Source organism: Oreochromis niloticus, linkage group LG1, assembly GCF_001858045.2.
Source record: "Oreochromis niloticus isolate F11D_XX linkage group LG1, O_niloticus_UMD_NMBU, whole genome shotgun sequence".
In the NCBI taxonomy this organism is placed as follows: domain Eukaryota; kingdom Metazoa; phylum Chordata; class Actinopteri; order Cichliformes; family Cichlidae; genus Oreochromis; species Oreochromis niloticus.
This window is the reverse complement of record NC_031965.2, coordinates 22,362,485-22,382,454: the sequence shown is the minus strand read 5'-3', so window position 1 is coordinate 22,382,454 and position 19,970 is coordinate 22,362,485. Positions and strand designations below refer to the sequence as shown.

General features: G+C 41.2%; 3 protein-coding genes across 3 annotated transcripts in view; 1 reads left to right on the top strand and 2 right to left on the bottom strand.

Moving 5' to 3' along the window:
* The window catches only part of LOC100709323 (DNA-binding protein RFX7), a 28,179-nt gene extending 26,192 nt beyond the window's left edge, over positions 1 to 1,987 (bottom strand). Inside the window, exon 1 of the mRNA XM_005467073.4 lies at positions 1,404 to 1,987. Coding sequence (XP_005467130.1) covers positions 1,404 to 1,534 — 131 coding nt within the window. The 5' untranslated portion in view covers positions 1,535 to 1,987. The remainder of the gene's footprint in view (positions 1 to 1,403) is intronic.
* Positions 1,988 to 7,502: 5,515 nt separating this feature from the next.
* Positions 7,503 to 15,229, top strand: tex9 (testis expressed 9). Its single transcript, XM_013269740.3, has 12 exons — positions 7,503 to 7,624; positions 8,387 to 8,520; positions 8,839 to 8,902; positions 9,048 to 9,124; positions 9,251 to 9,296; positions 10,350 to 10,432; positions 10,585 to 10,736; positions 10,990 to 11,081; positions 11,312 to 11,485; positions 11,631 to 11,765; positions 14,701 to 14,835; positions 14,915 to 15,229. Exons 1-12 carry the CDS (start codon positions 7,577 to 7,579, stop codon positions 14,990 to 14,992), a joined length of 1,218 nt encoding a protein of 405 aa, XP_013125194.1. The 5' UTR covers positions 7,503 to 7,576; the 3' UTR covers positions 14,993 to 15,229.
* Positions 15,230 to 15,260: 31 nt separating this feature from the next.
* Positions 15,261 to 19,000, bottom strand: LOC106098009 (meiosis-specific nuclear structural 1). The gene is given in 10 exon segments (XM_025906497.1): positions 15,261 to 15,403; positions 15,488 to 15,613; positions 15,707 to 15,964; positions 16,111 to 16,218; positions 16,297 to 16,513; positions 16,664 to 16,893; positions 17,069 to 17,171; positions 17,294 to 17,421; positions 18,793 to 18,878; positions 18,881 to 19,000. Coding segments are annotated over 10 exon segments (1,476 nt in total). The 5' UTR covers positions 18,990 to 19,000; the 3' UTR covers positions 15,261 to 15,292.
* Between the last annotated feature and the right edge of the window lie 970 nt (positions 19,001 to 19,970).

Here is a 19,970-nt window from a genome sequence, read left to right as displayed (position 1 = left end):
GTATGATGTTCTTTTTATGAAATGCTGTGTTTATGCTGCTTTATGGCAGATGTAACAGGACTTGAACTTTCCAATAAAGTTCAGCTTTTGTCTTGTCAGTCCACAGAATATTTTCCCAAAAGTCTTGGGGATCATCAAGGTTTATTTGGCAAATATTAGGCTTTGTCTTTTTGTTCAGCAGTGGTTTTCTCCTTGAACTCTTTCATGGATGCCATTTTTTCCAGTCTCTTTCTTATTGTTGAATCATGAACTCTGACTTAACTGAGGCAAGTAAGGCCTGCAGTTCTTTAGATGTCATTCTAGGTTCTAATATGACCTCTTGGATGAGTCGTTGATATGCTCTTGGAGTAATTTTCGTAGGCTGACCACTCCTAAGAAAGTTTATCACTCTTCCAAGTTTTCTCCATTTGTGCATAATCACTCTAACGTGGTTCACTGGTATCACAAAGCCTTAAAAATGGCTTTTCAGCCCTTTCCAAACTAATAGATGTCAATAACTTTGTTTTTCGGTTGTTTCCTTAAATTGTGGCATGATATGTTGCTTTAGGCTTGCTTCACTTTTTTAGACAGGTTCTATAGTACTGATTTCTTGATTCAGCAGGTCTCAGTGTTGCTGGTGAAATTGAAATCAGCTTCATCATTCAACTTCCTCATTTTTACAGCACTGTATATTAAATATTGGGGAAATATGACTCCTACTTCCTCTCTTGCATTAGGACTCAGTCTTCAAATCCCTGATTAAGTGTACACTCTTTTCTGTCCCATTTACATATAAAGCTTAAGAACTAAAATATAAGACAGCGCTTCAGGTAATGAACACTGTAAAATGTAAAAATAAATAAATACAAAATAAAAATGATAATAAAGTTGCCATACATGTAAGAGTAATAAGAACTCGGTAATCACTAGAATACAATGTGCTGCTCTGACAGAGACCATTATGTCAGCCATACAGAGTAATTTTACTTTTGCTATTTCCAGAGCATTTTCCTCGTGATACCTGTGTTAAATATAGCTACTTTTACTGGAGTAAACACGGTGATGGGATGTGAAAAAAATACCTTTATTCAAAGAGTCGAGTAATTAGTTACTCAAGCATAAAACAAGTTCCTTAAGCTTTACTTGAGTTATTTAATTTTTCTATTTGTACAGTCTCTACTCTGCCAGGTTTATCCGGCTGTTCTATCACAAGCACACGCTGCAGCTCGTGCATGTTTCTAACATTTAACATGCAGGACTTCTACGGTTGTTATTATTTACTTATTATTAAATTTAAGCAGTGAAGATGCGACTGCGTCCAAGCATGATAAAAGTAGTTTAAAAATTTTGTGATGAGTTCCCCTTTAAGCATCAAATCGTGCGTATGCACAGCACAACAGTGTGTGAAGTAAACATCTCCTCACCAGATGGAGTTCTTGATCCTGAGCTGCAGAGCGCTGGCCTCAGCGCCCTGCAGCCCGGGGAGTAGGCCGGGCAGGCTCCCCGCCCCGCTCTCCGGCGGCGGCTGCTGCTGCTGGGGGTCCTCATCAGCCATCACTGGAGGTCACTGTGGGACGGGACTGGACCGGTAGGGAGGCGAGGACGGGTGTAGTCGCCCGGCAGGGTTAAACGACATGGACCGGAGGACGTTGCGATGCTAGGGGGACAGCAGCGCGCCCTGTTGTTGTTGTGGCTGCCACCCTGCGCTCCTCCGACATCGCTCGCTTCGAGCCCGGACTGCCGGTCAGTACTGGCGCCTGTGCAGCGGGACTACGAGCCGCTGTCAAACACGGGCCAACACATGAATATAAATAAAGGCAAGAGTAAACAGGCAACCTGACAGCTGCAAAACAACTAGCTAGTCCCTCCGGTGTGCTCCGCCTGCCCCGCACGTTATGATTGCTCTACATGTGCATGGTGAGTAGTAGCTGTCGGGCAGGCGCATGCGCATTGAGAGGCTCAGCATTAAAAACAAAATGTAAGCAGAAGACATCACTGACTGTGCCAGACTGCATTTATATAAACACACTCCTGCTTTATATGTGTGCTAGTTTCATTATTATTATAGCATTATTGTCTTCATTAACAGTAGCACTTGTAATAGGGTAGTACTATTATTATTAAAAACAAGAATCATAACAAATCCTCTACAGATTTTATTTTGCTCCAGGAGGGGTAAATGACTTGAACCTTGATATACAGAAAGGTAACAAAAAACATAGTTGCTTTTCAGTTAAAAGACAGAGATAAAATACAAAGCCATATTTAATATTCCTTTTTGTTTAATATAACAGTAAAACATGGAAAACTAGAAATAAAATGGACAATAAATAAGAAAGATTAAAAAGTGAACAAAACAGCTGACTAAAACTGACTTGAAGCTAACTCTGGTACTTCTCCTAAAGTGCCCTGGAGAAAAGGTGTTGAAAGGCATTAAAAAACCTGAAGTGTTGTGACAACTCATTTCAGTGTTCCAGTCTTGATGTCGGGACAGCAAGGAGTGACTGTTCAACTCATCTAAGAGACCTTTGTGGGGTGTGTATTTGTACAAAGTATGCCAAGTCAGTGGGAACCAGGCCACTTAAAACTTTAAAAGCAAACAATAAAATTTTAAAATGGACAGACAACCAGTGTGAAGAAGCACAAACAGGGGTAATGTGCTCATGTTTGCTTGTCCCTGTCAGCAGACGGGGAGCAGCATTCTGGACCATTCGTAAGTGTGATATTGAGACCTGATCAATACCAACATAAAGTGCATTACAATAATCAAAGCGAGTGCTCACAAACTCATATAAAACTCTGAGTCACAAAAGGTGATTAAAGGTTTAACTGTAGAGAGCTGCCTGAGCTGCAAAAAGCTTGTCAGGTTAATTTGTCATCCCCACACTGTATCCCTGAGCTAAAATAAGTCTATGTGACTCACATTTCTAGTTATTATTATAATGAATATTATTATTTGGCTGCTGGATTATTTAACAGGTGAGGTAGTTATAGGCAAGAACATGAAAGACTATCTGAATGACTACGCAGTTACTGATGTATCTATATTATTTTTCATTTGAATTGTTATTGGGACATGAAAACGTCATATTGTCGAGGTATGTAAAGACAACAGGAGAGGTCTCAATATGTCTCACTCCAACTTCTTTATTAACGGTTTCACAACAACTCCACATACAAAAGTGCCGAACCTCCACCCCAACACTTCCCTTAACCGTGGGTGCGAGTGGAGCCACCTGGTGGTCCGCCACACATACCCCCCCCCCCCCCCCAAAAAAAAAAACCCGTAGGGTCTCTTTTCAGTCCAGGACCCTGGGCCTAAGCAAACGGCCAGAACGACTGAACCTGGGAGGGAGAGAACTGGCAGAGGGAGGTCCATCCTGTGAACGAGGCTGGTGAATGGCGAGCAGGAAAGGAAGGAGGAATTTCAAACGCAGTTGGTTGGGGGGTGCTCCTGGGGGGAAAACCAGAGTCAGTTAACCTCGTGGAAGGAGGGCGGCCACGGCGGGGGGCCTGGGCCAGCACTACATGACTGTCCACAAGAATATGTGCAGGTTGAAGTCTGTCAACACACACAGTTTCCCTACGACCCCCAAAATCCAAAACAAAATGTTTCTGGCCTGGTTCGATAACCCTAAACGGGTAGTCGTACAGTGGATGCAGTGGTGTCCTGTGGGCATCGTGCCTGACAAAAACAAACTTAGCAGCCTCTAAAGTCTTTGGAACAAAAGCATCAGGCAGGCAATGGTGCACCGGACCAGGAACACGAAGCGAGTGCAAAAGCGGGTTGAGGGATAGCACAGATGGATCAAATTGGGGCGGGGGGGGTTCTCGGGCAAGAATTCCCCAGGCACGTGGAGGGGCTGACCAAAAACCAGTTCAGCTGGGGACGCGCCAAGATCCTCCTTAACTGTAGAGCGCAGCCCAAGCAAAACCCACGGGAGGCGGTCAACCTAATTGCCATCCTTTAAGGAAGCGCGAAAAACAGCCTTAAGCGACCTGTGTAACCGCTCACGCATCCCATTTGCTTGCGGGTTGTACGCGGTTGTGCGGTGGACCTTGACCCCCAGTCCCAGCCATAGCTGACCAAAGCTCTGACACGAACTGGGGGCCTCTGTCTGAGGTAATGTCCGTTTTTGTCAACCCAAGTTGCGCAGATTTAGGTGCGAGGATGTCTGGGTCACTGCTCTGATCGGCAGCCATGGCGGAGTAGTCTATGCCGACAAAAACGGGAGAAACCAGTGCACGGGACAAACAGTCAGCCACATGATCAGACTTACCAGCCACGTGCTGAATGTCTGTGGTGAACTCCACCTGGCGCTGCTGGCGCGCACCCCATGGGTCAGAAACTTTGGACAATGCAAATGTCAAGGGTTTGTGGTCCACGTACGTGGTAAAGTGAGGACCCTCGAGGAAAAAACGGAAATGACGGGTCGCCAGATGGAGAGCTAGTAGCTCCCTGTCAAAAACGCTGTAATTGCACTCGCTGTCTCATAGCGTATGGCTGAAAAAGGTGAGTGGTTGCCAGACACCTGAGATTCGCTTTTCCAGCAAAGCACCCACCGCTATGTCCGACACATCAGTGGTCAACGCAATCTGCGCCGATGGGGATGGTTGGGTCAGCAGGGCAGCATTAGCTAACGCGGACTTAGCATCAGAAAATGCTTGGATGCGTTCCGGAAACCAGTCAACAGAGTCATTAGCCTTCTTACCTTTCAACGCCCCGTAAAGGGGCTGCAGCAGATACACCGCTCTGGGGAGAAAACGGTCGTAAAAATTCACCATCCCCAAAAATTCCTGCAGTGCCTTAACAGATACGGTGCCCCAGGAAGTCGAGAACCGGCAACCCAAACTGGCATTTAGACATTTAGACGGATTAATGATCAGTCCAAACGCCAAAAACCTGACGCAGATGGAACATGTGCTGCTCCTCTGAGCTGCTGGCCACCAGTATATCATTGAGATATACAAAAACAAAGGGCAGCCCGCGCAAGACCGAGTCCATCAACCGCTGGAAGGTTTGGGCGGCACCTTTCAGGCCGAAAGGCATGTGCAGAAACTCGAAAAGGCCGAAAGGTGTAATGATGGCGGTTTTGGGGACATCCACAGCGCGCACGGGAACCTGGTGATCGCCGTACCAAATCAATCTCCGAAAAAATTGAGGTCCCCGGAAGATGGGCAGAAAAATCTTGGATGTGGGGAATGGGATAACAATCGTTCTCTGTGACATTATTGAGACGGCAGAAATCCCCACCGACCATTAGATTTGGGCACCATGTGTAACGGGGAAGCCCAGGCACTATTCGAACGCTGCACGATGCCCAGGCGCTCCATGGTGGCAAACTCCTCTCGAGCAACAGCCAGTTTGGCAGGGTCAAGGCGGCACGCGCGCGCAAACACCGGGGGCCCTACTGTAGTTATGTAATGCTCCACCCTGTGCTTCGTCACAGTGCTCGAGAAAGTAGGGACAGTCAGTGAGGGAAACTCAGAAATAAAACACTGAAAAGCATTACCAGAAGGTAGTGTTCTATTCTCTTGTATACTTCATCTGTTTGTATGTTTTATACTCATTCTTTGTTCAATAAAGTTCTTGTTTAAAGAAATGTATCCCGTATTGCAATATTTTGGAATAAAAGGTTTTAAAAATATAGGATGTACTTAAAATAGATAAGAACAATCGAGTTTGGCAGCGAAAGCTAAATTGTGTTTTTGTTACTATTGATGGTGCTGAGAAATAAACATGGTTCTATTAAGTGTTTTTCAACCCTGTTTAAAAAAATCACTATCCCTTCAGCTTTTTTGTGGCAAAAAGTGTCCGTTTCTGCATAACGGGGGCGCTGGAGCCTATCCCAGCTGTCATAGGGCGAGAGGCGGGGTAGTCATTACTAGTCATTACTTTTTACATTTTGAAACCTTAAAACACATTTTTTTGGTACAATCCACTTGCTGGAAGACAACCTCAAAACTCACTATTTCGTTTATTAGCAGTGCTACTGGAAATTCTTGTGTTATTAATAGTAGAGTCTGGGACATGTAATTGAGTAACATCACATTGATGATTATGCATTGTTATTTTTGTGCAAGGAGAGCAAAATAGATAAAACTCCCTCTCAGCTTGTTTGTTGCCAAAAATGGCCACCTTTTCTTTACGTTCACAAAATGCTATAAAATGTATATATATTAAAACATTTTTCTACTTTGACCAACTTGACTCTTTAAATTGGCACCAGTCCTTGTCACCAAAACCAAACGTTTATCTAAATTCATTTTTTATCTTTTAAATGCCAGTGAGATTATACATTACCAGTAACCTTTCAGAAAAAAGGGGATAAAGGTCTAATTTTTTTCACCATATAACTGATGAAACTTCCTATTTTTTTCAGTTGAGCATCGGGACAAGGCTGTCTTGCAATTGTTGAGGTCACTTGTGTGCGCCCTATTTCTTCCAGGATCACTCTTCATTTGTAGGTTTTAGAGGACTCCTACTACTGTGAAGTGGTTTTCATGGGACAAAGGCATTGTATTCCAAGACATCTGGGCGACTGTAGAAATAAGCAGTAATGCCTTTCCTGCCATCTTAAAGTCCAATCATTGCAAACTTAGAAATCGGATGTCCTTGCAGAGCCATAACTCCATCTTGTACATCCGATTTCGACTGAAGCTGTCTGGTGAGGCTTGCTATGTCCATTTTGATTGTTAATGATTAAAAATGTTATTCTTTTACTGTTACTTTTTGTGAATGACAAGGTTTAATACCACTTAAAAAGACACACACACACACCAAAAAAAGTAACTCCGCCAGAGTGCCTATTTCGGGTCACTTTTGCCGGTCCCAAGTCCGGATAAAGGAGGAGGGTTGGAATTATTGAAAACAATAATAAGAGAAGAGAAAAGAACAATTTAATTTGTAGTTCTAAATATATTCTATATATTCTAAATGCTTTTAGGGTGTTTTTTTTTTTAATCACTTTATGTCTCTTCCACGATGTTATTTCTCTCTCTTACAGCGTCTGTTACAATTACATAGGCAGAACCAATTATGCAAATTAGGCGATGATGTCATTTAGCGACTTCTAGCGACTTTTGGACACCCAATAGCGATTTTCCTTACTGAGGAGTTGGCAACACTGCAAAAGACATTGCAGAGTGCAGCAGGACTTTGAGTTAGGTGTGGTTGGTGGCTATCTAACCTATCAGTTCTGTCTTCAAGGGAAGCCTCTGGGCTAAAATATTGTTTCTGCGTACTTAGTTATTACAAAGACGCGGACCGTATTCTGACATTCAACTCTCTGATGTAATCACATTGAGTATGCATGAAATAAAATGTTAACATAAGACTAGGTTTCCTTTATTTGTATTAAAATGAATATTAAGTGTGAGTAAATGGTTTTTTTTATATAACAAATAACCCGACAACTATCCGAGTACCCTTTTTTAAACATTATTTTTAGTATTTTAGCACAACGTCGATAAACAATGACTTGCTGTAATCGTTTAAAAATCTCCGTAATTGTCTTTCATGGGTTGCCGTACTGTGCCCGCGGTGAACCAGCTGTTGCTATGCAACCATTAACGCGTCGTCTCGGTCTGCGACACAATGGCGGCAAGAAGTGTTGATAAAAAGGTCCAGCCCTTAATTTCGCAGGTTTGTAACATTACTTTTTCATGTTAATATCTCTCAGACCATTAAGCTGAGCTTTTTAGTTGTGCCTAACCAAAAAGTTTTACTAATTGAAGTAACTATGGCAACCGTTTCTGCTTCCGCCAACAAGTCATGGCTTCTGTAGTAGCGACCAGAATTTGATTTCAGGGCTACTCATGCGCAGATATTTTTAAAAACAAAATCCACACGCACAAAAAATCCACACAAAAAACCAAAACAAAAAACACCAAAACATAACAGTCTCATTCTTACTGTTGCACATCAAAGTTACGAAAAAGAGCCTTATAATATGGCATAGCCATGTTCTAGTGAACTGGATAACCTCTGATAGTGATAATATAAAATAATGCAGCACTAATAAAAATAAATTAGAACAGCTAAGTACAGAACAAAGCAGGTCAGCTAGCAAAAACACGTACAAAAGGAGGAAAATAGTTAAATAGAAAAAAGTAGAATAAAAGAGCTTAACGAGTATAAATCTAACAAATAAATGCTGGTATTGTGGTATCAGGTGGAATGTGAAATTTGTCCTTCAAAGGGTTTTGTATGGATGCTTGTTTGTGCCATTGAAAAAACAAAACATTATTTCGACTCACTAACTGAAACCGCTGAGAAAATAAGTCAAAACTGAGAAAATAGATTGAAATTTGACTTATTATGTTAAAATAATTAGTCAAAGGAAAACTTTTTTTTTTCATAGTTGTTGATAACTCTCCTGTTATGTCATTTTTTGTTGATGTTTAGGTCAAGAAACGTCCATCCTCTACCAGTAAGGCTGAAAGGTCCAAAAGAGTTGAAATAAGGGCACAGTCAAAATCTGCTTCTGGTCAGGCAAAGAAGCACACAGATGAACTTTTAGCCAAAGAAGAAGAGTACAAGTAGGAGTTGTTCTCACACCTGCTTGCTTTATTTATGTATATAGTAATTGCACTAACCCTTCTGATAATTTTAACATTGCATTTTGGTCTAAGTTTCTCATTTCTGTCAGAATAAGTTATATTTGGACTATTTCTTGCACTTGTTTAATCAGTAGTTCTTTAGGGCACTGACCAGTACTGGTTACTTATAATAATAAAAAGTAACTTTGTCCAGATAGAGTGACCCACTTTTATCACCAACAGTTCTGCAGCAGTAAATTTCAACTTGTTTAAAGTTGTTCATATAAATCTGCTTATTCATTATTTTATTTCCAATAGACTCCTTAATGCAGAGCTGGAAGCCAAAACAGCAGATTTAGTTAGACAGGCTGAGCAACTTATGGTAAGTTTTGCATGCTGCAACAGGTTTGCATTCAGTAATTGGAAAAAAAAAATTTGTGAGTGCAGTAGCACTAAAAAACGTCAGATGAAAGAAGTTAAGAAGGGAGCATGCTTACTTTAAAGTCAAAACTCTGTGTTTATTTTAGAGAGAACAAAGTGAAGTTCTTTCAAACCCTTTATCCAATGTCCTGCTCACAGACACTGAAGAAGAAGAGACGTCCAGGTAAAAGGGTTGATTTCCTTATCTCCAATCATTCGGATATATCATTTTAGCAAAACCTCCTTGAAAAGATTTTTTTTTAAAAACTCATGTGCATTTGCATCTCTCTGTTTAACTGTTCACTTGCAGGATAACAAAGACTAGGACATGTGCTGTGCAGCAGCCTGGTGTGAAGGTCTGTATCTCATGCATTTTGCTCAGCAGTTTGTATTATCGTTGTGGACATTTTCAGCTCTGTTCAGTTTTATTTTTCTTAGCAGAAGTTGAAAACAAGGTGTTTTATATTGGTATTTAAAGAAGAAAAAAGACCCAGTGCTATTAAAGAGAAACCCCATCAATCAGACGATCTCATATGAGCAGCACTTGTCTACTGTGGTAAGGAAAAACTCCCTTTTAACAGGAAGAGCCCTCACGGAGGAGCAGCCAGTGGGGAGTGGGGAGTGAAGAAAACTGCTCGGGCATCTTAGGAAACCAAAGCTCTTAACATCTTAGCATAGGGAGGCTTCAGGGTCACGTGAGCCAGCCGAATTGGCTTTATTCAAAAGTAACCTTTTAAGGCTAATCTCAAAAGTAGAGAGACTGTCAGATGGACTCAAACTGGGAGCTGGTCCCACAAGAAAGGGGCCTGATAACCAAAAGCTCTGCCTCCCATTCCACTTTTTTTTTTCTCTTTTCTTTTCATTTTTTTTTTACCTTGGAAACAACAAGAAAGCAATCTGTGAGCGAAGTGTACGGTGGCCCTGAGAGGTCAAACACACAGTAACTTCATGGATGAACAAGTGATGAACAGCAGCAGAAGTGATAAGATAACACTAAACAGCTAACAGCAAACATCCATGGATAGCTTTACATGAATCTTGTTTAAACCCCACAACACCAAACGTAATCCTCTATTTCTCTGAAGTATGTCTCAGTGCAATCCTCCAGATGTTTTGGTTTCCAGCACTTCTGCAGCTGTTCCATCACTTTATTGTCTCTCCAAAAACACTTCTGTTGTGAATTTGTTTGTTTTTTTAGCTTTTGTGGCGCTTTTTTCTATTTCCGCTGTGTTTTTTTTTTTCTATTTCCATTCTGTTTTGTGTTTTTCCAACATTTTTCTATTTGCTGGTGTTTTCGTAAGTTGCAGTGTTTTTGACCTCTCAGGGTCACCTTAGAAGTGTCCTGTTGGGGTAACAACGTGCTGTAAGTTCTTTAAGGTCACTTCACTATTTTTGTGTAATTTTGTTAGGAGGTGACCAAAAAAAGTGTTGCATCAAGATCACAAAATATGCTGAGTGGAAAACAAGTGAAAGATCCCCACTTTAAAACTGAGTGAGTTTTATTTGTATATAATTTCTAAATCCATTTCAAGCCTTTCTGCTCATAATAAAACATATTGTAGGGGTCCCACCTTTTGTGAGATTTATTCTCCAGGATGAATCACACTTTACAGGTTTTCACAAAATTGTGCTTGATTGTTTCAGGAGCTCAGAGGATGATTTTGAAGCTGTAGAAGATTCTGCTAATTCATTCTTGGCAAAGACAATTCACAGCATGGAGGAGAAAATGAACAATGCTGTTGTTCATGAAAATGCTGTGGATGAAATACCTAACTTTGGAGACAATGTAGGATCAGGTAATGCTTATTTCACTTAAAAAAATAATAAACCACATTTTTATTCAGTGGGAACAATGACTAAATAACATGTATAGTTTTCCACGAATAGGCTTTTTTCTGTCAGATGATTTTTGCCCCTTGAGAATCCCAAATGAAGGCCAAACTGGAGCTTTGAGATTAATTCATTCATGTGATAAGTTTCATATGCTTATATAGATTTTTTTTACAAGCGTATAAATCTGGTTGTTGTCATACGTCATTCTCTCTTAAGGAGTTTCAGAAGCTCAAATACGAGTCCTGAAGGCAAAACTCCGGATTATGCAAGAGGAACTGGACCAGATCTCATGTGAATATTACAAAAAGGTAATGTAAATATTTATACATATAACTATAAACAGAAATGTTGCTGCTGATGCCTTAGATTAGAGAGAAAAAAGTTACCTTGGTAAAATATATAATGTTATCGGTCCTGATCCTTAGATTGTTTAACACAGCATGGATGTATTATTGCATCTGGATTGTTTTTTCTACTGCTCAGACTCAGATATTAAAGACATTAAGTGTCTGAAGTATCTGAACTTATGTCTCTGCAGGACGATGAAAACACAAAGCTTAGCGCAAAGATTAAGGAGCTGGAGGAGGATCGAGCCCGGCTGCAGAAGACCGTGAGCATTCAGCAGACACAGATCGAGAAGCACCGAGCTTTAGCCGCGGAGTCCAACAAAAAATGTGATGGACTTCAACTGGAAGTGTCTGGTTTGAGCAAGGTGTGTGTCGCCAACAGCTCAGAGCACAACGCCATAAAAACCTATCGCAGTCCTGCAACATTTTCTTTAAAACAAGCAGTAAAACTGGACAGCATAATTCGTCTGAGCTGCTGTTGTGTGTCACCTGTTTTTGTGCTCTGTGTAGGAGATAGAAAATCTGAATAGATCTCACAAACAAGCAGCAGCTGTCCACAGCACGGTGGAGGTCCGCCTGAACCGAGCTCTAGAGGAGGTGGAGAGGTTGAAGACTCAATTGAACAAAATGAAACAGGAGAAAAAGGTAACAGCATTAAAACAAAGATTCCTGTATAAACATGTCTGTGTTTTCTATGTTTGTCTTTATATCAGAAATATACAATAGTCAAAGAAATTAAAGGAATACTTTTTAATCAGAGTACAGCATCAAGTCAGTTAACCTTGTGGGATATTGATGTGGTCATTTAAGTAGCACAGGGGGGTTGTTAATCAGTTTCAGCTGCTTTGGTGTTAATGAAATTAACAGCAGATGCACTAGAAAGGGAACAATGAGACAACCGCCCAAGACAACAATGGTTTTACAGGTGGAGGCCGCTGACATTATTTACCTCTTCATCTTATCTGAGGGCTCTGTGCTGAGTCTGCATAATAAAGGGAGGGTTTGTATGAATTCAATTCAATATAAAACAACTCTATTACCAGTTTGCTTTGTGTACAGGTCTATGGAGTGGCAGTGTGATTTTCCACTGTCTATATTGAATAACACTCCTTTCATCTTTTAATAGCTTCTGTTACTATCTCTTAAGTTAACAGGTCAGTTTTGACCCGTGTCTTAAATCAGCCAAAGAAAATAGCCTCAAAACGGTGTTTAATCATCCAGTTTGTTTGTTGCTTATCAGTTACCTTGTTAGGCTACCTTATGTCTGGTTTTAATTTTTTTGGCTTGGCCTCCCAGCTCCTTTCTCTTCACAGCATACCTCTTGTTCCTATCTAAAAAAAAATCGTAAATTGAACCTCAAGAGAATTTAGGGGGAAAAAAAGGTTATACTGAGAAGTGTTATTACCTATAGTAACAGTTTTATATGGAAAGGAACAAAACATTCTTTAGCTGTCACCTGTGGCCCTGGTTTGAACCTCAGTGGAAGGAGCTGCACCCATCTCTCCTATACATCCTTGATGGGAGCAAGTATATCAGATGTTGCTCTAGTATGTCTGTTGTAAAATCTGAGGACTCAAAAGGTCTGAAGCGACATTGGTGACTGAAAAATAGTTCTGCCTGTCGATGCTTGGTCTCGCTGCTTCATCTGTACACTGCAGCAAGAAGGACACCATTATAAGCATGCAGGTATTCCTCATCACTGTCATTCCAAATGTCACTGTGGACTTCTTTTCCTTCAAGGATTGTGATAGCCATGATGACTTTTTTTTTAGTGACAATGGCATGAACAAGTCAAACCATGAGCAGGTTCAGCACCTGTGACCTCCTCATCAGATCTATGATAGATCTGATGATCTATATTATCGTCCTCCTCAGAAAGAGGGTCATCCATATTGCTGTGCTGTTTTATGTCCTCAAAGAAATTATCCAGAGCTTTGCTTTTTTATAACTCTTCTTAATTTTGCATGCTGCAAACTGGTGATGTATACTCTCCAAGTTACCAACTACACTGAGTTGGTCTTACATGACTTGCGTCTCTGTACATTTCCATCTGGATGACCATTTCAATGAAGCAGTAGGGATAAAAAAGGGCTGTTTGTTCAGGGTAAGATACAAACAGGAAAAGAGAGAAGCCCCTAACGTCTCTCTGACAGTGAGTGAGATCACAGTGTTTATGATTTTAGTTTTGGGTCTAATTATTGTTTTATAGTCTTATATTATAACTGGGTCAAAACTGCACAAAGGTCATAATTTTCACCAGTGCTTTTTGTGATTTAGTGAAATTGAAGTTTTGTTTTGTTTAAATAAATTCTTAACAAAGGCAAACAGCCTTGTTGTGATAAACACATTTAAAAGGCACATTTATGCATTTAAAAACTACAAATGGGTCTGTACTGACCACAACAAAAGAACAAGGTTGCTTAATGATTTGGTGGACTGCTTCTATGTGGTTAAGAGACTGAAATAATGTTGTGCATGTTTCTCATCTTATCTGCTTTTCCACAAATGGTTCTTTAACTTCTTTAATGACTGAGCCTTTTTCTCGAGTTCAATAAGCAAAGGCTCCACCCTAAAATGGGTGGATTAGATTGAAAACTCTGATTATGCACTCTGTGTTATTCTTAGAAACTACAATAGGTCATTCAGTTAATTAGGTTGCTTTTGAAGGTAACACTGTAATGTTTATCCAGTTGAATTGAGGTTTGCAAATGTAAAAAGGGTTGATTACATTTGGAAATATTTCATTAGTATTAATTACAAGGCACTGCATGCATGACATTATGATTGGGGGCTGAGCCTCCCCTAAAAGTTCGAACCTATAATCGCCCCTGGAAAACAAAAAGAAACTAAAAACAGATGCAGCAAAATGTGCCAAATTAACCAACACATTAGCTGTCAGGCTGTTGCACCAAGACAGAAGTACCAGCAACAGCTAGTAACCAAACTTCACAGCGACAGCAGGCTACTGCTGCTAACACCAGCTGTGAAGAAGTGAGGAAGACAGTCCTAAAAGCTAGTGTAGTCACATGCTGCAGTGCAAATAAGAAGCCAACCATAACTGTGCCAATGGGATTAACATCTGCCTGGATCAAAAAAGCCAGGACCAATTTTTTTTTTTGTCCCAGTCCAGTCCTGTTAAAAAGCAGACTTCCATTGCAGGTATAAATACTACCATCAAAATAAAACATTTGTTTAAAATACAGAGGTTTATAACCGATAACAAAAACAAAATTCCAACATGTAATCATTAAAATCTTGTTATAGAGACACAACAGTCGCAAAGTGTCTTATATTTATTTGTATATCAGCTATTCTAATTAAAGAGGCATAGCAGAAAAACACTTTTAAAGACATGAATTCATAGGTGTAGTTAAAGATACAGAAAAAAATATGAGTTAAGGTAATACTATTATGTCCTTCACACCAACATCTTAGTTTGAAGATCTTTCACATGTATATAGAACTGAATTTTAAGCTGCACACTAAAATATCTGCTTTGAAGACTTCACATTGCACAAACAAGGTGAGTTCCTGCTGATCCTGCACTCATTTCTGCTGTTTGCCTTCTTTTATAAATAAGGACAAAATAACTGAGGAACATCAGAGTAGAGAAAATCTGCTGGCTGAAAACAAAATGCTCAAAAAGCAGAAAGCTGAACTCATCATGGGCTTCAAGAAACAACTGAAGCTAATCGACATTCTCAAAAGGCAAAAGGTACGAGGCTTCATGTTACTCTGTTAGTGGATACTCTTCTTACAGTTCTTAATCTTAAGGGGTTTTTTTGTGTGTGCAGATGCATTTTGAAGCTGCTAAGCTGCTGAGCTTCACAGAAGAAGAATTCATGAAGGCTCTAGACTGGGGGAAGTCATAACAACTGAATGTCTCCACTTCCATTTGTTAAAAGCTAAAAAGCTTGCTGTTATTTTAGGATACTTCTTTGTGTTGTAGGCCTCAGTTGTCTCTCAGAACATGGTCAGACAAAACGTTAAATAGATTTGGTTTGTCTCTTCAGTTAAATATTGACAGACTGAGTCGCCACGTCAGTTTGGAATGATGTTAACTCGGTGCCTGTCAGCACCTCTTAATAAAAATATGTCCCTGAATCGGTCCCTTGTATCTGTACTTCTGTAACTCTACACTGCCCTCTAGTGGCAGATTGGAGGAGAAGCATCTAATCGTTGGCCTCCCAGCCATCATCAGAGAAAGCATCAGCCTGACGTGTTTTAAAGTGTTTTCTGAAGTCTTCATCAAAGTGTTCCAGGTCATCCTCCCGCAGCAAGCCCTGGAAACAAAAACACAAGTGTTCATACATGTGTTTGATCTGCAGCTGCATAAAATTATTTGTGACTCGTGTATCGCCTCACACCTTAGGCAAGTATCCAAGGAGTTGTGTTGCGTGACGCTTCAGAAGCCTCTGCCTTTCTTCTTCAACGATCTGTCTCCGCAACGCCTCTTTCTGCTCCTCAATCGCTCTTTCTTTAGCCTCCAGCTCCTGGAAGAGTTAAGAGAGTTATCAAAATATCACAAAGCACATCATTAAAAGCATACATTAAGATTAAAAATGATCAAAGAGAGTAATTTGTACCATGTCGGCCTCCCGCTGTCGTCTTCTGTCCTCTATTAGTTTCTCCACCTCACGTTTGTGTTCAAGCTGCTTCATGCGTCGTTTCTGGGCGTTCATCTGCTCTATACGGTCGTCCTCTGCGAACTTGGCCATCATCATCTTCCTGAAGGCCTCCTCTTCCTCTTTCTCAGCCTGCCTCCGCATCTCTTTGAAAGCCAGCTGCTCCTGGAAGGTCTGCTGCATCATCAGCCTCTGTTTGATTTTCTTCTCCATCTCTTCCTGTTACCCAAAAGAGAAAGAGCGAGTGTCACCAGTCTGTCACACAGAGAGTCAGACAAGCATTCACACCTACGGTCAATTCAAAATCACAACATAACACACTCTTTTTCCTGTGGAAGGAAGCTGGGCAGAGTAAAGCTCCTTACGATTTCTCTCTGCCTGTTAGCCTCTTCTTGCTCTTCCAAATAAAGCTCCTGACGGACACGCTCCATCTCTTCACGCTGCTGCTGCTCCTCCTCGATCTTCACGCAGAGCTGCAGAGGACAGAGATGTTAGTTACAGATGCATTCTGGCGTCGTTCACCAAAGAGTTAAGAAGCAGAGAGTCTTCACCAATTTATGGAGATGCTCCTTCGCCTCTTCTCTCTCTTTTAGCTTGGCCATCCTGTCCTCCTCCATGTGCTGCTGCTGCCTGGCAAACTCCATGATGCGCCGGTTCTCGGCCTCCATCCTTTCTCGCTCCATGCGTCTCCACTCGGCCTGCTGTCTCTTGAACTCTTCGACGTGCTGCTGGGTGGCTCTGACTTTCTCCAGTTTCAGCTGCCGCTCCCTTTCAGGAAAACATTTCAAGAAGTCACTCATCCTGTGCTACCTCAGCGTCCCGTTTAGAAGTAAGCTGTTGTCTGAGACACTCGCTATTGTTTTTTGCGGGTATTTTTTCATCTAATCATGAAAAGATTATGAATTAGTAGCAACTCACATCTGATCCTCCTCGTAAATCTTCCTGACGATCTCGTCCACCATGAGCTTCTCTTTGAGGAACTCCTCATACGCCTCCTGTCTCCTGCGCTCCCTCTCCATGAGCTGCTGCTCCAGCTCCTTCTGATACTGCACCATCTCCTCCTGGCGCTTCTGCTGCAGCTTCTGCTGCTCAACGGCTGCCCGCTCCCGCTCGCTCCTCATCTTGCGAGCGTAGTCTGCCTCTTCACGCTAAAAGACACATCATATTTATACAACCTACAGACTTCAGAGCATCCTTTGTATTCTTTGTACTCACCCAAAAGTAGTAGTCTTGGGTGGGGAGAGTTTTGGTTTTTTTCTTGTAAGATATCCACAGTTCAAGAGTATTTGTTATATTCAAAGAAAGTCTGCCCTCAGGACTCACCATTGTCTCAAACCTCATGACCTCCTGCTCAGCAATCTGTGCGGCTCTGTCCTTGTTCAGGTACGCAGACTTCAGCTTCAATTCCAGCTCTCGAAGCTCCATGCTGAAAAATACACAAAGAAAACAATTAACAGGCAGAAAGTGACAAATGTCGAACGTAAGTGTTTGTTTACTGACCCAGAGCCTCCGGTAAGTCAGGGTAACGAGGTCAGTGGGTGTGTGTACCTGTTCTCTTTGATATACTGCCTCATTTTCTCCTCTTTCTGCTTCTCGTGGTTGATGCGGGCCAGCTCCCTGGCCATTCTCTCCTCCTGTTCAAGCTGCCTTTCCCGGTTAACTCGATCCTCCTCCGCCTGTGAATCACATTTATTTATCACATTTAAAGCTCAGATAAGAGAAAAGTGTCAGAGGGATATTTTTCAAAGTTTGGATCTAAAACCTGTAATTAGTTATTGATTATGAAGCAAAAGAACTCCTGGCCACAAACATGTAAAACCTCCGAAAGACACACTAAATAACCACAATCCATGCAGGTAAGACTTATGGTGGTTCTGAGGCTCCAGCTATCTATCTCACAGATGTTTTTCATCACTTTGTGGTCATTTATTTTTTATCGCTACAGCTTCTTAAAGGTTATTTTGCATCTCATTTTGATTGTTCTACACCTCAGCGCTGCGGTCTCTCTGTGATCTTTTGTTCTGTATTTCTTTCTAGGGGTGAATATCATATAATTATAACTCAGGGATAAGACAAAGTGCCCCCTGATTCCTTGGGGCCTTGAGTCTGTGCCCAGTAGGCACTGTTCATGTCAGCACTGTCAGTATTGGCTTTTTAAGGATTAACTATACTAAAAACACCCTCAAAGAACAAGTTCTTCCAGCAATCAAGCAGAAATCTGGGAACAATCTTTGAATTTTCAGGTATGGTGAAGTATCAAGTCACAAGGCATTAAAATTAACATTTTTAGTTGAATTAACATTTTGGATCCATGGACAGTAAACTCCTCACATCTTAATCCGATCAAGACTTGGTCAATTCTTTAAAAAGCATGTCTTATTTTGGACTGTAAAGAGTTTAGCTGCAAAGATACTGGTCTGATGTAAAATCAGAAATGGAAAATATATTAGATCTGAAATTGGAGACAAATTCCAATAGGTGAGGCTGAGATGGTCTGGACAGGTGCAGTGGAGGGATTGGATATACTGGACAAAGGATGTTGAAGATGGAGCTGCTAAGAAGGAGGAAAAGAGGAAGATCTTAGGGGAAATTCATGGATATAATTAAGGAGGGAGGGTTGGTGCTATGATGAGATGGAAGGAGTTGATCCACTGTGGCGATGGGAATAGTGAAAAGAAGAAAATTATATATGTAAATGGAGATGGTCCCGAAATCTCTTATTCTATGCCTTTATACTAGATGTATGCCATTACTTTATTTATGCTGCAAGGAAAAACATCTACTGCTTTATTTGGTTTCATTAGAATACTTTACATGCATTTTAATTAATCCCAGAAGAATTTATTTAGTTTTTCATTTGAAGTATTTGCTATTATGCTGAAGGGATTTTTCTCATTAAAAAAGTTTGTGCATTTCTTTTATTTCACCAGATTTCAGAATGGATCCATCTCTCACCTGTAAAAGTGAAAACCAATATATTCAGAAAAATAAAACCGAATAGAGCGTGCTTAAATGCCAAACGTCACCCAAGAAACAGACACACAAACCTTGAGCAGGGCGCTCTCTATCTGCTTCTCCCTGAGCTCCTGCTGCACCTGTCGCAGATATCTCCTCCTCTCGAAGCCCTGCTCCTCCTCAGGCTGGCCTGGACCTGCCGCTCTCTGTCCACCCGCTGGGCCTCCTGCTGCCGGTGCTGCTCCTGGACCCGCCGCTGAGCCATTAACTTCTGCTGGTGGTTGTACATCCTGTTACCACTCTGTGTCCACAACAATGACACGGGAGGAGAAAACACGTGACCAGAAACAGGCGCTATGTTAACTTTAAGGTAGTGAACTAGCAGCCAAGCTAACGTTAAATTCGCTTCTAGGATTTACCATGTTTGAGGTTCTTCTCCTGGATTCCCGCTTTCTCAACTCAAGCCTTTAACTTTCTTTAACGCAGAAAACTTGGACTGGACTGAAGCGAATGTTAATCCTCGGTGTTTCTGAGCGGGTCAGTAGCTGCCGCGAGTTACCTCGGTCAGTTGTTTGGCGTTTCGTTGTCCTGGGAACGCTTCGTCTTCCTAAGCTGGGCCAATAATAATGAGCGTTGGCAGTGACGTCAGGCCCGGGAAACTCAAACCGGAGGATTGTTTTCAGGATACACGCCATGAATAACTGATGCACTTCTGAAGGCAAATGAGTGTTTATCACAGTACTAGCAAGATGTGTTTAATAAATTGTCAGAAGAAAAGCACAATAGATTCCACGTTAATATTTGATGTAGGAATACCTTTACTATCAGTTGAGTTTTAGTTTTCAGTTGTTTTCAGCTGAGGTTAGCTTTAGGAGATACAGTGCTTTTTCCATTTTAGCTTCTAATATTTTTATTAAGTTTCATTAATTTTTGATTAGGTCTCGGAACATTGTGAACAGTAGTACCAACAACAACAACTAGTAGCGAGGCCTCATTGCCACAGGAGGCTGCTGCTGCTGCTAGCACTAGCTGTAGAGAAGTGACGAAGAGATGAGAACCAAAAATTCCAGGGCCAATTTTTTTCTCTCAGTCCAGCCCTGCTCATAATAACAAGTCTGACCAAAGTGACTACAAATGTTTTTCCAAATATGTCTTTTTAGTTTTCCTCCTAAAGAAATCTCACCACTACCTTCCTTCTTTGCTCAAGAGCAAAGAAAAAAAGACCAAAATACACCTCTTTTAATCAAGGAAATATGTGGCCAACAAACAA

Excerpts from the sequence above, each read along its gene's own strand:
- tex9 (XM_013269740.3), top strand. The coding sequence starts at position 7,577 with ATGGCGGCAAGAAGTGTTGATAAAAAGGTCCAGCCCTTAATTTCGCAG. Across the intron at positions 9,125-9,250 it reads GAAGAAGAAGAGACGTCCAG|GATAACAAAGACTAGGACAT; the intron begins GTAAAAGGGTTG and ends GTTCACTTGCAG. Across the intron at positions 14,836-14,914 it reads ACATTCTCAAAAGGCAAAAG|ATGCATTTTGAAGCTGCTAA; the intron begins GTACGAGGCTTC and ends TTGTGTGTGCAG.